A 17,571-nucleotide genomic window follows, 5' to 3' on the forward strand; every position below is an offset into this window, starting at 1 on the left:
GGGCACTCGATTTTTATCAAGTCTGATTGGTAATAATAAGTATCTTTCCGTAGAACTTGGCAAATTGTGAAAGAGAGAAGGTACAGAACGTCAATAAGCAATTGAGATGAGTGTTGTAACCAAGTCACAAGGTTCCGAGGAATTTTCAATTCACCGCCGACTCAAGTCCGAATCCAATGCATGGTGTTTACTGCTCAGTTTCGAGTTCAATTCAGGTTCAAATCAGTTCTGCAAAACTCAGGGGTTATAACGTAGCCCTCTGATTCATAATATTCTTATTTTTCTCACTCTAAACATGTTTACTCAAACAGAAAAGGGCCAGTTTCTGGATCTACTTTCCAAATATCGGTCATGATATACGTCACTTGAATACGTCACATAGAATGTGTCGAGTCAATATGCACTCGTCTCGAGTCATTTTCCGTTTTTAAGAAAGAACTAGAGTCAAGTCGAGTCAACGAAAAATTGCGACTGGAAGTCGAATCATTGCAACTACTCGAGTCGTTGCAGCCCTGATTGGGATATTTATATTGAAATAACCCCTTTTATTTTGGCTTTGTATATAAATAGTTCTTGTCAATTCTCTACCAGTCGCTGACGATCGCCTGCGATGAGTGACAGTTGAAAATAGTCGGTTTTAATGGTTATATGAATATTATCCAATCGTAAATTGTGAACGGCAATGTACATTGTACATACTTTGATTGATAAGAAGTTGAACTGGAAAGAAGTCGAACCATATAGTACGGCGCGGGCTACATCGACTCGAATACTCAGTCAATGTCGACTACTCAACTCACATATTTTAAATGAATTGGCGTTAGCTCTTATCGTCGGTTGTAGAAAGTCCGGTAGACACCACCGATAAATCAGTCTTCAGCGGAGAAAACAGCTTGCGAAGTTCGCCCGTTCTGATCGCCGTGAGGTAGAAGATAATCACGCCCTGTGCATATAGGATTGGCGTTTCATTTGTTGACAATGCTTCGCGCTTTGACCACGACCACCACCTCTGGCAATGGGCTAAAAAATCAGGGCTGTCGAGTCGGAGTCACAGTAATTTTGTAACACCCTTTGAAGTCGGAGTTAAGGAAACAAGTACTGTCTGGACATTGTGTTAGATAAAATTCTCTGACTCTAACTACTTGAAAATCCAAACAAATATTCTCAGGTGTTAGTAAAAATTCAATAATATGTAATCGATTAAACCCGAATACTTTCGGCTGACATTCATTTGGGGTAATCGTCCTGAACTAGCGGGGATTTTCAACAGAAGTTTGCAAATCAACAGTCGTATAACTAAATATGACGTCTCCCGACATGAAAATACGAATATATCCGAGATGAGCATATGATGACGTAGGCTCGATTTATAATCTTTTAGATCAGTGGTTCTCAACCGAGGGTCTGCGAGACCTTCAAATTTTCAAAATGATTGATAGCCTAATTTGTATTTTTTCAATTAGGTAAATCAAGAGGCAGATTCGCTTCATAGCTGGTAAGACTTCACGACTCATATTATAAAATTTTTGATCCATTTTCTTATATAATATGCATAACCACTATTCAAGAATAGCTTCAAGATGACCTGCTAGATCAGGGGAGGGCAAACTTTTGAACTCGCGGGCCGCATTCAACATCTGGATCCATTCGCGGGCCGCACTATATAAAATTTGGATTATAAACCAAAACGCAATATCTATACTTTATTAACTAGTGAGGACACGGATACAATATATATGCTTATTTAAAACATACCAAACATTGCATTGATGATATTGTACACGCGTCAGAAACAGTGGCGAGATTTCATAGGCTGGTCGACCTCAATAACCAATTTTTCAAAACTATAGAGATGAAGGTCGGTTTTATCAATTCTTAGAACAGGATTGAAATTTAAATCCGTGAAAAGCGATCTGTTCAAGTGTTCATAGATTTACTAATTCCACTTTCGGTTCAGTTCCGGGACACAGAATGCTGACAGCATCATAACCATGTTAGCTTCAAACACGCTTCTATACTATGTGTAGATAAAATATATCATAATTCTACGTGTACAGAGAGCGAATCTACCCAAGGCACGCTCGAATCGTTTTTAATAAGCACATCACTGAAATAATTAAAACTGGAGGGGCTAATCAAAAATCACGCTTGTGATTCGAATTATGCCAATCTCGTTACGGATTTTGGTGATGAGCTTCTTGGAGGTACAGAACTTCAATATACAATTAAATAGTATATTCATATTGAAATGAACCCGAATATTTTCGGCTGACACTCGTCAGGGGTAATCGTCAGCAACTAGTAGAGAATTGGAAAGAACATTGTATATCAACAATCGTATCACAAAATATGACGTCACCAGCATGAAATTTCGAATGAGAGAGCGTTCAATGTACTATTTTTAGGTGATACACGAACTCCTTTTGTTGACAGAGTTTTGGTTGGTGTGCCTTGGAATCAACTTTTATCAAAATACACCAACCAAAACTCTGTCAACAAAAGGAGTTCGTGTATCACCTAAAAATAGTACATTGAACGCTCTCTCATTCGAAATTTCATGCTGGTGACGTCATATTTTGTGATACGATTGTTGATATACAATGTTCTTTCCAATTCTCTACTAGTTGCTGACGATTACCCCTGACGAGTGTCAGCCGAAAATATTCGGGTTCATTTCAATATGAATATACTATTTAATGGATTTTGGTGATGTTTAACAGTTGAAACCTTTCAAACTGCGTGGGCCTTGAGATCTGGCTGTCGCACCAGAAATTAAACATAAAAGAATATCGTAGGAAGTAGTCACCCCCCCCCCCCTATCGTCATATCATAAAACGCAATCAGGATGCTAGCAAACCTAACGGATAGTTTAATGGCATGGAAGTGTACGACTGTTGATGAGAGATTTCTAAATATGAAATTCAGACTAAATACAGAGCAATAATTAGGAAGAAAATTCAGTTGAGCTCAGCTTCTCGCCCCCAGTTTGAGAGCCACTGCCTCAGAATTATCATGGTGTAATATACTTAGAAAAGTTTCATCAAGTCTCTGCATTAATTCGATTTTTAGTACGCATTTTATCAATATTCTGAATAAGTTTCTTTAGACTCTCGCGAGCCGCACAGAACGGTGTTGCGGGCCGCATGTGGCCCGCGGGCCATAGTTTGCCCACCTCTGTGCAAGATAAAAATGGCTGGACGGCGTGGACGTGCATTCAACTTGATTTTGGTGCCTTAAGGTGTCGGCGGAAGCGTTACGGGTTAATATTACATTCGCCACCACTAATCCTCGTGGAAATGGATTTTCAGCCCCCTTTCATAGCAATTCAAAAACGCAGGCTTTCGAGACACGGCCACTTTTTCAATAAATGCACTGGCAACATTCGATTTGAAATAATAACAATCGATGCAATTTCTAGATTTCTGATATTATTTTCAAGACAAGTAATTTTGCTGCTGTTTATCACTATCCTACAGTTAAATTTTGCACAAGTCATATAACGGTTGCACCATAATTGAGCTAAATTTGAACGGAAACTTAAGGGGGTCCGCGGGGGTCCCTGGCGGTCAAAGGAGTCCGCGAGAACAAAAAGGTTGAGAACCACTGTTTTAGATAATACGTAAACTCCTACTGTTGGTAAAGCCTGATTTTACGAAAATGCAACCAAATATTTAAAAATGTTACTAACAAGAGCCGCTATAGTTACATAAGTTATCACGTTTTTTAGAAACCTAATTTATTTCTGCGAGCACTATTTTTTTTCATTTCCGAGAACCATATACTTTGCCTAATTCCCCAGCTCTACTCTACAGCATCAATACTCGCCTGAAACGAATTGGTGATAGTGAAAAGCCAGCTCATCGCATTTAAAAAGGTCGGGTTCTCCGACACCAACATCAGGTAGCCGAAGACCCAAGACAGACCCATCATGGTCGCCAGGCAGACGGACGTAACCACGTTTTGCGTCGTGCTTCGCTGGATTTTTGTCGATTCGATCTGCGCAAAGAAACGGTGAAGTTAATTTCCGTAACTATAGATAGGCATATCAGATCTTTCATGAAAAATAGAATTCAGTAGAGGTGGTGAAAGTAGACTGTGGAGCCATTGAGTGTAAGTATAGTGAAGGACTGAAGGTAACGCAGTAAATTTGGACTCCGTTATTATAGGTCGGTACGGCGCTTAACAAGATATGTCAAGGGTACTTCAAGCATTAAAAAAGGCATGCCAAGGGCTTAGGTACTCTCAAAAGCGGGAGGCTGCCGAGCCGTCACATACTTAAGTTGTCAATCTACTATGAGTCAAGCAACATTCCGAATATAACTATGCACATTCCCACAAAATCACTGATAACGTTACAAGTAGTGAGTGACCTGGCATGAAATAGTAGGGATGGTGTGAACGTGAGGTTCACGTTAGCGTTCTGTGTGTGAACCTCGGAGGTTCGCGTTCACAATAGAACTTCGGTAGGTTCTGCACTGTGAACCTTTTTGGTAAATTGTAATTTTCACTTCATTACACGATCTGTGGTTCAAATTTATTGCATTTTAACTGCGGGCCACTCTATGCATCGCGCTGGCAGCATAAAAAATCAACACTAAACGAGCATGCGCCATGACAATCTTAAAAGTTTCACTTGCTTTGTGACAAAAATTTTCTCGAAATATCCAGCTATCCGTTTGTGAATATTTAGTGACTCTCTGCTGTGAGTTTGACCCGCAATCACGCAACATCACGAGTGATATACGTAGTCAGCGAATGATGCTTATTCAACCAATCAATTACATTGATATCGTTTTCGGATGTAAAAAATCAAGCAGGCGTACGGGGTCAATCTTGATTTCATATCTTTACTGTATCATTAAAACCAAATCCGTGCGTATAACGTATTGGCTACTGCTGTATAATTTGTTGTTGTTTGCGGTATCGGTAGCCAGTATGGAAACTCGTTTTACACTCTGCTCAATATCAATGTAGCAATACTCAGACTCCGAACACATTGTCCGGTCTGGCTAAGACCGTTGAGGTGTAAGCTTATATTCCCTGGTAAGTCCTCGTCGAAGTTGTTGTCGAAGCGACGGAATTTATTGATTTTATGGGATTAATATATCCTTTGATAACCGCGGTTGATACATTTAGCGACGTTTAAAACGCCAATATGTACTCCAGCATTTGGGCATTATGTGGCCCGAGTCGTCGCTAGGTATCGTGTACATTAATATAGGCTATCACTTCATTGAAAGATAGGGTTGAAATTAGCAATATGACGTCACGTGACGTCACGAAGTTCACGTTCTCGTTCACACAGAACCTTTCAAAAAGGTTCGCATTCACACGAACCTGAACCTTACAGAGGTTCACATCATCTTGGTGAAATACGGTACCTGCGCAATTTTGCAAGTAATCTTCGGTATGACGATGCAATAAACAACAACGTTAAACAGCAACAACATTGCCACTGGCAGTAAAAATCCGAAGTACAGAGAATAATGCCGAAGCCAGCAGAAATTCCGCGACCGATAGGACGACTCCAGCGTCGCGTTTCCTGACATAGAAACGTAATATTAAGTAGGCCGCTAGAGAGCGCTGTCTGTAAAGAAATACCTGTAACGTTGCGATCTATGTGTCCAAGCGTTATGCCTGCGTTTAGTAGGACGATCACTATTGGCGCCCCGTAGCCGAAGCAAGCGGCATACTGTATCTTGAACCTTCTACCGTAGGACGCCATAACCTGAAACGAAATGGTTTGTTTTTGTGTGTGCTTTGTAAGTGACGTTTACTAACGGTGTCGAGCTAAGATCCAAAATGGATATAATTTATATTTGACGATTTGAAATAAGGGTCCGGAACTGAATCTTTCTTGATTACGTTTTTCGGAAAACCCAAATTTTAAAGTGAGCTATTCGCGTTAAGTTATAAAACGCTACTACAACTAATGAATTTTTGTTGATGATTGTCGCAAAGACCAAAAATAAAAATTCCACTATGTCAGACCCTTAATAAAATACTAAAGTGATTTGATTATTGAAAGCAATGTAAATACAACATCAAGAAATCCGATAATACGAACCAAATTTATCGATTACAATTGTAAAACCCGAATTTTTCACCTTGTCAAGCATGACAGTACTCAGCAAACATGACAGAAAACTTTAATATGACAATCACTTCGCGATATTCAAAATCGAATTTTGATGAAAATTGGGTCTACACGACCCAACTTGACTTGAATCTTCGTACAGTGTTCACGCATTTGGTACCACGCACTCATTATTCAATTACACCCCAATTTAATCGTCTCACATTAACTAGTATGGAGCCCACCGTCCGGTTCTCACCTGAACTATGTCCCGGTAGATGGTGTAGCTGTACACGCCGGTCCACGTCCAGGTGGTCAGAAAGAAAAAATGCATGAAAACGGTCAGGATAGAACAATGCACGGTGTCCACCTTTAAAAAGGATCGATTGCATCAGTTAACTGTCTATTCAACGAGTTCGCATTATTTAGGAATATGTGATTGGTAAAATTCCTACCCAGCCGAAATCCTATAGATCTAGCTAGATATACTTCGGTATAAATAAATAACAGCGATTACCCTTACCTGATAATGCACTCCACCCACAAACAGTGTCAGCGCGATCGCAAGACATAGGCAGATGTTTCCGAGGATCTGCATCTGATACTTTTTACGTAGTCTCCTGCGATAGCCAAAAGGAAATGAGATCTACCAAACAGTCTATTCAACACAAACAATAGTGTCTCGATCTCAATCAACTATGTGTAAGTCCGTCAAGTCGCGCAGTAATCCGAGAATTTCCACCCGATTACAAGTTAAAATGTCCATGTGATGTGAAAATATAAATTGAATGCCTGATAACTATTAAAGTTGGCATCCTCAAAAATTAGATTTGTACAAGGGGTCGAATAATTGTAACATTTAACTGAAGGTGGGTACTTTCGGAATTACAGGACGCATTTGAGTGGCTAATGCAGAATGTCTGAAACAATGCAAAAATAGGTGCTATTTTGGAATTATAGTCACTTACCGAGGTACAGGGGATATTTCACACAGTTTTAATGGCAATTTTATCCAGTAACGTGAATTTAAAAAATATATAATGCTTGTGTCTTTTTCGTGAGTGTGTGACGGGGCGCCATCTTTGGCGACTGATGACTTCACGCCTATCGACAATGCGATCGCGGGAGATAACCGCAGTTTCTGGAATATTCTGTCTGTGTGGTGCACGCATTCTTACTATCGACAATATAATTGTTACGGTATCTGTCAGGCTGTGCTGGGAACTGATTTACACTTGAAGAGTAAAGAACTATAGTAGCGACACCGTTATAAGTACAAATCAATGTACCATCCTGAAACTAATTTCTCGTCTGCAAAATTCACTCACAAATTAAGTAGTTCCACCTAAAATATTTTAAGTAAAAGCGCAAATAGTCTAAAACCAGAGATGGTCAAAGTAGTCACCGTCGCTACTCAAGACTGGAGAGGATCCTGGGACGTGAGAAGCGCGGAAGAACTGACCAAATCTGTGGACATGACAGTCGCAGACCTCCGGAAAATCGCAGCTATCGTATGCGAGGGAGGTTTCCATGAATGGATCATGTGGAGCAAGTCGACTTACCGCATTGCTCGAAGGCCGCGTTATAGACGATGAATTGCCCCAAAGAGTGACGAAGCCCCAAAGGCCCCGACGCGAATTATGGGTTAAGCTTTTCCCATGCTCTTGCAAAATGAAAGCGAATAAGGCACGCTTAGGACTATAGTCATTTACATCTATGTTAGGAGGGCCTATGACCGAGCTAGCACAGCACTGTATACTGCACTAGGCCTTTATAAGCAATAAACCTTCGAAATAGAAATAATGCCGGAATTTCCACTCAAGTAGAAGTAGGAGTGGTGGTTCACAAGTAAGTAAGTAAGTAAGTAGGTATTCTACGCCTATTTTTGCCTACAAACCTGAAAACTGTCAAGTAGAAGTAGAAGTAGTCTAAAATCATAACTACTTAAAAAGTAGTGTCAGTAGGAAAAATATACTTCAAGTACTTCAGAAAGTAGAAGTACTTCGTTACTGACCACCTCTGTCTAAAACACAGCCATATGTGAGTAAGTAGTGCAAATTGGCAAACGCTATACTTGACTACTCAAAAAATTAAACGCACTTCATCACCGAAACCCAGTGCACAACTCAACAAAATACGACAACTAACATTCGGTGAGTTGAGTTACTTATTTACTAATTATCATCATCATCATCATTGGTTTATTAGCAATTTCATCAGTTCAATACACCACAAAAATGCGATACAATGAAAAGACAGGAAGATGTCGAAGCGACAAGGAGTAGTCTATGGAATCTGACACCCACCTTGGCCTAGGCGATGTAAAGAGGAGGCATGCACACTGAATGAAAGTAAAGAAGATAGTATAGAAAAAGAATGCGACAAGAAATAGGGCGGCATGTCATGGGAAGCGAGATCGATAGGTCAGTCGTGGTCCGGTAATCTTGAGGATGTACTGTATTTATTTAGTAGTAATTGCTTGTATTTCGACTTGAATGTGGACATGCTCGTCGACTGTCGGATGGCCGGCGGGATACTGTTCCACACATCAGGTCCGGCATATTTGATGGAGCGATGATCTTTTCGGTCGATCATATGATATTTGGACGACGTGGACGCGCGTGTGTTGTACTTGTGCGCTTTTGATTCAGAGGTAAAGAAGTCATTGAAGTATTCGGGGCAACGACCGCAGTGAAACTGATACATAAACAATAATCCCGATTCCAATAGTAAATCTACTCTTATTATCTTACCGCGACAAACATATGATCAGCAAAGTAAAAAAGAGTCCAAGGATAGATAATCCAACACCGATGTACGTTACTATGCTCAGCGCTGGGTCCGCAGGCAACTCGACTCGACTCTGCAAAGCAAGGAAACTACAGAAAAGGCACAATGTCAAAAATAAATCTTTCGGAAAAAGGAAGATATCAGTCCAACAATAGAGATTGGTAAGCACATTTACGTTCAACTTGAGAAGTCGATTTAGGGATGGTAACACACATTATTCTTTATTGACAAAATTGTCGTATCCATATGTGAAGTATTGCATTTCAATCACGACTACATCTACACCTTCATTTATCATGTGTTAGTAGTACATCTTAATTTTTTCAGCTTTGATAAAGATTGCCAATAGATATCTGCGATGTATTATAGTAAACTAATATCATTCGATTCAAGATTATCTTTTCCAGAAACGCATTTCCGGTCTTCCTTGTAGGCCATCACAACTAATTTTATTCTATCGCAATTTCGCTACGAAAACCATAAATTTTTAATCGGGAATGTGGTGCCGAACTGGTGGCTATTTTGAATCCCTGTAACAATTATTGCTCTTTGCAATCCATACAGTTGAAGTAGTAGCTGATTCACAATTTTCAAAGAATTTATTTTCCACTTCTACAAGTCATATTCATAAGCGAGACGGGGATGTTTTAACTTGACTGCAATAGTGCACCACTTCTTCCGCACCTAATGATAGTAGTGGTGTCATAAGACACTAGTGCAGGTTTTCAAATCTACCATAAACTACACTATGAAAATAGCCTAGTCCACCCATTTGCCCATAGACACCATAAAAGGTTCGAAATTACTCTTGTTGTCCCCATGCAACCTAGCATTCATATATACCACAATAGCATTCAGAACATCTTTAAAGCGTACCATACAAAAATCCTTGAGAAATTTATGTATTCATTTCACTTACAACCAAAATGGCGAAATTTGTCAAATGATTGCATTGACATGTGGCTGGTTCACTGGACAATAACGAACATCCTTTAGTCGACCAATTACCAATGTTGAAATCCCAAAACACGCATTCGAAACTTGTGACCACTTTCTGTAATAGAGCAATAGGAAAAGATATACAGCGGATAATGTGGCATGACTATTGCATATGGAAATACACTCTATATAATTACTTTCCATTTTGTATTCGAAAGTAGCAAACATACTAGATATGAGACAGATACTTTCAAGTAAAGTAAAATAATACCTTTCAGTTTAATTTTAAACATTTACCACGTAGATAAACATGGTGCCCAAGTGAGATTGATATGGAGTTGCATGCGTCAGATTCGCCATCAGCCTTACGCGCAGGAGTGACCAAACAAGCGAGCAGTTATGGATGTCCGTTAGTCGGAAACATTCAATTATTATAGGCGTGTTCCTGCGTTGAGAATGTGATTCAAATGTCACGAATATAGTGATAGCCATCACAATGCTGTCAGAATTTGTAAGCAATTGATCGGGTATAGCAACCTACAATCTGTGTTCATTGAAAATGTAATGATAACCTCCTACCCCATGGAAATCTCACTCTAAAAATAACAAAACAAACTAGAAATTTAAATGCCAATTCATATTCGCGATCAACCAATAAAATATATAAAAGCTACAAAAATATAATTGTTAGTAGAACTATTTTCTGTGTCGGATATAAATAAATATTACATACAGATTTAAAAAAACTTGTCATTGAAAAATACCTTATTGTCAACAATTTTCAGCCCCGTTGGCTCCAGAATAATGTTACGTCTGATAATAACTGGATCGCTTAATGCAATTTCCTCCAACAAATGTGTGGAATTACCAAGGCTGCTGGAAATTACCTGCAAGTGAAATAAAACAGTGCAAAAAAGCGTCATCAATTCACGTTGAGCCATATTAAAAACCTCCACATGGACATCGACAAATAATGCAATTTAACTCGTGAAATCACACTATGGTAAAACTACAGTTTGCAAGACCATGCTAACATGTAATTGCCCAAGCGCTTGATGAAAGAGAAAAATATTATTTGAAAGGATTACATAAAGAGAAATCATTCGATGAATCCATGTTTTTTGTGATTTGGTGGCCTACATTAACCCATTCTTCCGACGGCAAAAGTTGCTGGGTGGGTTATGTTTTCCGACACTTACAACTTAAAATACACTCAGTCAGAGGGAGAAAATGGTCACTCGAGGGATGAATCGAAATTTCAGCATCGTAAAGTCAATGGCTGGACTACTGCGCATGTCCAATTGCTGAATACATTTGTGTTCAATGCGCAACATATATATCATTCAGTTTACAATAGAGAGCTTGTAAATAGCGAGGTGTCGTAAGTTGATAGCCGGAGACACTTGTTTCGAAATGAATTAAAATCATAAATCTGCCGAACTTAATTCAAAAATATTGATAAAAAACAATTCAAGAACCCAAATCCATATTGTGTGCCATAAGGCAGATATGAGCACGGATTTGAACTTTATAAAACTGGGTATGATGATTTCGACTGGATTTGGATTAGTCATGGATTCAAGATTATTCTCAATTTTCATCAGATTTCGAACATATATCATGGAAATAGGGCGTTATATATTTTTGTCGTTTGTGTTTTTGTGGCATATACACCGACTCATGATATACATACACATGGTCTGTGCACAATACATACAGTGAGCTCATGATATGTTGTGGATCTAGTGCTGGACAAGGAAGGTGCGAAAATACCTTGTAAGGATTGCCTAGTCTTTCACCACTCTCCATACCAGTGGTTCTCAAACTGGGGGCGTAGAAGCATCTGTAGGGGCGCGAATTCGCAGTTACCTCCGGCTCATGATTATTGCTCAGTGTATTGTCCGAATTACATAATTGAGAATTCTCTCATCAACAGCCATAACCTCCAACGCCCTTAAACTATCCGTTGGGATTGATAGCATTCTGATTGCTCTCTTTAACATTTTGTGGTATCACGATAACGGTGGGGCTCGAAATTATTCACTGTCATAAAGGGGGACGTGTCAATAAAAGTTTGAGAACCACTACTTCATACTATCCCGGGAATTCTGAGTGTTAAACGGGGAAGCCACAGATATCAGGTTTGCTGAGAATGTCTTTGGTCTGACCCGTTCGGAGATTGAATCCACCACGAGCTACCAATCCAGAAGCCGGACGCTCCACCATTATGCTATCAGCGATTAACGAGTTTGCAGACAACTCGAATTACGGACAATGATATGGATTAAAATATTAAATCCACTCGTCTCTTCCAAGTCGTAGGTTAACATAGCTGGTATTCAAATTTAAAAAAGTACAAATTCATACATGAATCACAAGCTCAAACTCACCCAGTCAGTTGTGATTTCTGAAGGGAAAAAGACGCTCGATCTGTAACCGACGGATACGACACGTAAAGTAGATAGCAGCGATCGCGCATGAGTAAGTGCTTCTGCAGGTATTGTTATCGTCATCGGATATGAGGTGACATTGGACGTTTTATCCTCGTAAAAAGTCGCGTTGAATACGTACGGAGTGTCGACGTCTGATATATCGCTAACCTTCACAAAAATTAAAGTACTTATTTCGCATAATATAGATCTGGTGTAATAGAATTCAGATCGAGATTAAAAGTAGCAGTCCGTTTGGGAAGTCTTATCGATCATTTAAATTCAAGACTACCGACACGGATCTTATATTTTACTGGGCTAATTGGATTTATAACTTGGTCTGGCGCAGCATTAGATCCATTAGCACAGTTGCTGTTGTCATTTGTGGTATTCATGGTGTTTGTCGACAACTACGGTCATTTACACCAGGCCATTTTTCTCCATTTTGATTCCATTGACACCGTGTACTGCTACCGTAGTACCATGAGACGATGCTAGGCGTTTATACAATCATTTATACAGGCCGTATCAAAACTATATCGAGTGGATTTAAAACATGAAAAGTGTGGAAGGAACTCGAGTAAGCACTTTCAAAATATGGAATTGGCCGAGGCTTCATATAGTTTGGACAGTTAACCAGAAGTGACTTCTTTCAAAATTGCGTCATGCATCTTCGCGACCAATGCCACATAACTAAAGACACTATCAATATGTGCAACTTTGGAGAATAAATCTAGTTTCCCAGATGCAGGGGCAATTTCGTATCTCAAAACTAAGTTCCAATGCACAAAATCCAAAGCATAGAAAGTAAATACAATTGCCCAAAATGTCGTTACGAACAAATGGAAGTAGTATAAAGATATAACTAATTTGAATAAGAAGCGCAAATTAATCAAACCTTCTGAGTACTTCAACAAAGTTGAAGCGTTTGGGTTATTAAAATGTCTGGGTTCGAAATCGCGTTTCGGAATTGCCAAAATATATTTCCCACTTTGAGTAAAAATAATTGACCAGCACGGCGTAACTCCACACCACAGTATGTATGGTATGAATACCTTATAATTCATTACATATGACTGGATTTATTGACATTGTGATTTCTTAACAATTATCTTAGTACCGATATCCGTAGGGCCAAAAGCAGTCCGTCTTCTATGAACGGAATGGATCCAAAACATAAAGTCAGCCAACAAAACCCACATATTACAGATATGGAAAATTTGAAGCCTCAACTTAGAAATCGCAAACACATAGCAATGGCCCTAACCTCCACATGAACACTATGCGTAAACACCGACACGCTTGAAGTATCCCCTGAATCGAGGTGTCTCGAGATCCTCTCAAACGAACGAACCAAGTTCTGACGTTCGGCAGGACGTTCGACAGCTGGTAGCAAGCAAGGGATTAAAAGTCACTAAAAACGGCAACGTGTGATACAACTTACCGGCTACTTTAGTTTCATTGTAATATTCGGATATGTGACCGAATATTGACGCTGCCTCAATGATTTCTTTTCTAGAATACTGGAAATACACGAGATGTATAGGGCGGGCAGAACAGGTTGATTACTAAACTCGAATATTGACAGTTGTTAATTCTTATCCGATATGTCTATTAATCAACAAATACAATGAAGGTTAGCATTGAAATATAGATCAGTTGTTCTCAACCGGGGGTCCGCGAAGCCTTCTTAGGGGGTCCGCGAAGCCTTCTTAGGGGGTCCGCGAAGCCTCAAAATAATTGATAACATAATTGGATATTTTAAATTCGAAAAATCATGAGGTAATTTTGCTTCATTACTAGTAAAACTCCAGAGCTCACATCAACAGAATGGCCATATGAGATGGAATATCCTATACTGTGCAGACTCTTGTTAATTACGAAATTGCTAATAGCCTACTGACACAAACATTCTGCTGTTTAGAGATGTTTTGTTGAGGATTGAGGAAAAACAGTTGGATGAGTGAGGTCAAATACGGTGACTTCGAAATGTTTACAAAAATCTATTTTTTCTGTGATATACATAACACAACCACTTTTCCATCATAACTTCAAGCTGCTAAAACAGCGGTTCTCAAACTGGGGGGCACCCCCCCTTGGGGAGCGTGAAAGCAACTAAAGGGGGCGCGAAGCTGCAGTTAACTGAATTTTTTTGCACTCAGCGCGATTAACCTTCTATTCATTGTCATTCCAGTGTGTATACTATGAATTTCATATTTGACAATTATCTAATCAACCGGTTTAACCTTCCATGCCATTAAACTATCCGTTGGGATTTGCTATCATTGTGGTTGTATTTTGTGCTATAACGATAAGGGGTGAGTGACGGGGCTCGAAATTTTTGACAATAATAAAGGGGGTGCGTCTGAAAAGTTTGAGAACGACTGTGCTAGATAGAAAGATCAGGCTTGACGTTATGTGTTCATTGAAGACGTTAGTTTGTCAATTTTGATGCCCTATCTGTTGGGATCATACCCAAATGTGTCGTCGGAAGCGATACGCGGTCATACAATCGCTACCACCTATATTTGTTGCAATGGATTTCCGGCACTTGTTTACATCAAATCGAATGGGTGGATTGTCAAGAGACGACCACGTATTTCTAAAAATGCAGTTGTGTAACTCGCTTTGAAATAATAGTCAACCCAATTTCTACATGAATAGTATATGATCTTATTTTCAAAAAAAGTCATTATGTAGCTGTTTATCACTAAGCCTGCAGTAATCTTTTGTACAAGACATATGACGATTGCACGATAATTGAGCTAAATTTGAACTAAAACTTCGTGGGGGTCCGCGGGGTCCGTGACGGTCCGAAAGGGGTCCGCGAAGACAAGAAGGTTGAGAACCACTGATCTAGATTCTACATGGGATGACCACCGCAGCATCCAGACCATCGGCTCTCAAACTTTTTAGACACCCCCCCCCCACCCCCTTTATGAAAGTGACATATTTCGCGAGCCCCTTATCGTCATATCACAAAATGCAACCAGAATGCTAGATATTCCAACGAATAGTCTGATGGTATGTGAGGTTATGACTGTTGATAAGAGAATTCTCAAATATGAAATTCGGAATATACACAGAGCAACAACTACAACTATTACAGTTGATGGCAGCTTCACACCCCCTGCAGTTGCGTTCACGCCCCCCGAGGCGGTGCGCCCCAGTTTGAGAACCAGTGATCTAGACTCAGTAAGCACGCGGCTTGATGTTAACGACAACAAGATTTCAAATAGGTCGTAAAACGTCATAACGGGTGGCACTCGAATACTTGAGTCTAAGGTGATACCGGATTCTGTGCGGCTTTATTCCAGTAATGAAAATGCCGAGAGAAAACAATTCGTTGCTCACAATTTGCTGAAAACTAACGTTATAGATATATTAAACTAGGATTATCATATTTTGACATGCGAAAAAGAGGACACTTTTCAGAAACTCTGACAGCTCTAATAGCGGAAAAGAAAATGGTTTATTTCAGAATTTTCGACCAATAGTACCTGTTCTGACTACAAAAGATCATCACCCTAACTCGACTCCCGAATTACCCGCTTTTTTACGATACGCCTGTGGTGTTGGATAAAAAAAGGTCAACTGTTTGTGGCCTCCGTTTTACTGGATTTTTTTTACGTAACTTTGACGTTCGCTGCGTCGTTCGATGCTTTTTATATAAAAGGAGAATAAATCCGTGAAATAGAGGACAGTTAGGCGTCCTCCGAGCTTCTATTTAATTTATTGAAAAAAAGAAGACAATTCCTCTTAAAATTTGACGTATGGCAACCCAAATTAAACATTTGTTCCACCGTAACGACGAACCGACAAGAATGCGCATAATTTCGCGGCTAACCTGTGCGTTAAGGTTGGAAATGTTGTTGAGATACTCCACTACTTGTTCGACTTGGTTCTCAGTCAAAGCTGATACGTTTGCCGTAGCGAAATCGAGATCTTCCAACGTAGTGTTACCCAATGGCTATAGGAAAACAAATTCAAATTAATTTCCACTTTACTATATATATAGGAACCTCAAGGATAAGATATAGTTAGCTATATATGCGTCCTTAACTAGATCATAGATTCACATCCAGAATAGCTGTGATAGATATCAGAGATATGCATGTATCCGGATTTGAAAACTGCCACGGTCAGAAGCGTATTTATGTAGTTAAGATTATGGACTCATAATTCTGAATATTTCTAATTTTTGAGCGACTTCAAAATTGGAAGACAGTAAACACGAATTGAGATCTGGTCGTGATACAATCTGAATTATTGTTTTTATTTTGATTTGAAAATCAAATATAGAACAGGGTTCGGATTTAAAAGCCAACATTGCTAGTAAACGCAAGACAAATATAGGCCTACTCACAGCAGATATCACAGAATCGATGGATTTACACCTCGACACTTTCAGCGATGTCGCATTATAAAAGTCTTCGATTAAACACAGAATAGAGGCAAGTGCTGTGTTTTCATCATCTATATTAAAAATGAAACAGTCGGTAATATATACAGTCCAATGCAAATCTACATAACGGAAAAATAACATCAAAGTTGGCCAACTTTTCCAAGTGCTGAAGCATCGAAAATACGATATCATCACGATTGCTACAATACTTTAGTGATTATTTCTGGTGTTTTGCATATATATCGCGTTTGTTATTAGATCTACCATGGTCCAGGGTTGCATTTAAAACAGACGGCGTGCCTAAAAGAAATATATTTTTTTAAACGTTGTCGTATTATGCCATGAATGTGTAAATACTTTCGATAAAACATGTCGTTTGAGCCCAATGTTCGCTCTAATTTTTGACGAGTCTGCGCGCACACACCAACTCACTGCGCGTTTCCTTGGACAGCAGTGCGCGACGACTAAAAAAAGCTTAGAGGAGGGAAGATTGTTCGAGGCTATACGGACGATTTGCATCCAATATAGTCGACATATATGATGTGGGGTGGCTGGAACCCTCATAATCGTTGTCCACCCAACAGTCATAGCATAAAGATATAGATCATTGGTACGAAATGAGTGTTCTGATGATGAAGGCCGCGGACCGTAAAAATGCTGAATAAGGATTTAGTACTGGTTGAAGATATTATTGTCTTTTTATGACAGTAGTCGGAAGCCCTTTTCATCGAAGGAGCCATATCTATCCCCTATTTTTCAATTGTCAATGTCAACATACTGTGGAGTCACAACTAAAGATTCATGACGTCGTGGCCAAAAAGCAACAACATGATTTAAACAAGGGCCCTGTTTTTAAAATGTTTGTTTTGAATTGATTTTTATTTTAAATGCAGCCTTACCATGATCGAGAAATCAGCATTGATAACTAAAAC

General features: G+C 39.4%; 1 protein-coding gene across 1 annotated transcript in view; it reads right to left on the reverse strand.

Moving 5' to 3' along the window:
- The window catches only part of LOC145435014 (uncharacterized), a 281,315-nt gene that overhangs the window by 180,421 nt on the left and 83,323 nt on the right, over nt 1-17,571 (reverse strand). Inside the window, exons 13-14 of the mRNA XM_080312272.1 lie at nt 16,601-16,710; nt 16,082-16,204 (exon numbers count right to left, since the gene is read on the reverse strand). Of these exons, the coding sequence (XP_080168398.1) occupies nt 16,082-16,204; nt 16,601-16,710 (233 nt within the window). The remainder of the gene's footprint in view (nt 1-16,081; nt 16,205-16,600; nt 16,711-17,571) is intronic.

This window comes from Botryllus schlosseri, chromosome 3 (assembly GCF_051294905.1).
Source record: "Botryllus schlosseri isolate E-star chromosome 3, Bs_hap1, whole genome shotgun sequence".
NCBI lineage: Eukaryota > Metazoa > Chordata > Ascidiacea > Stolidobranchia > Styelidae > Botryllus > Botryllus schlosseri.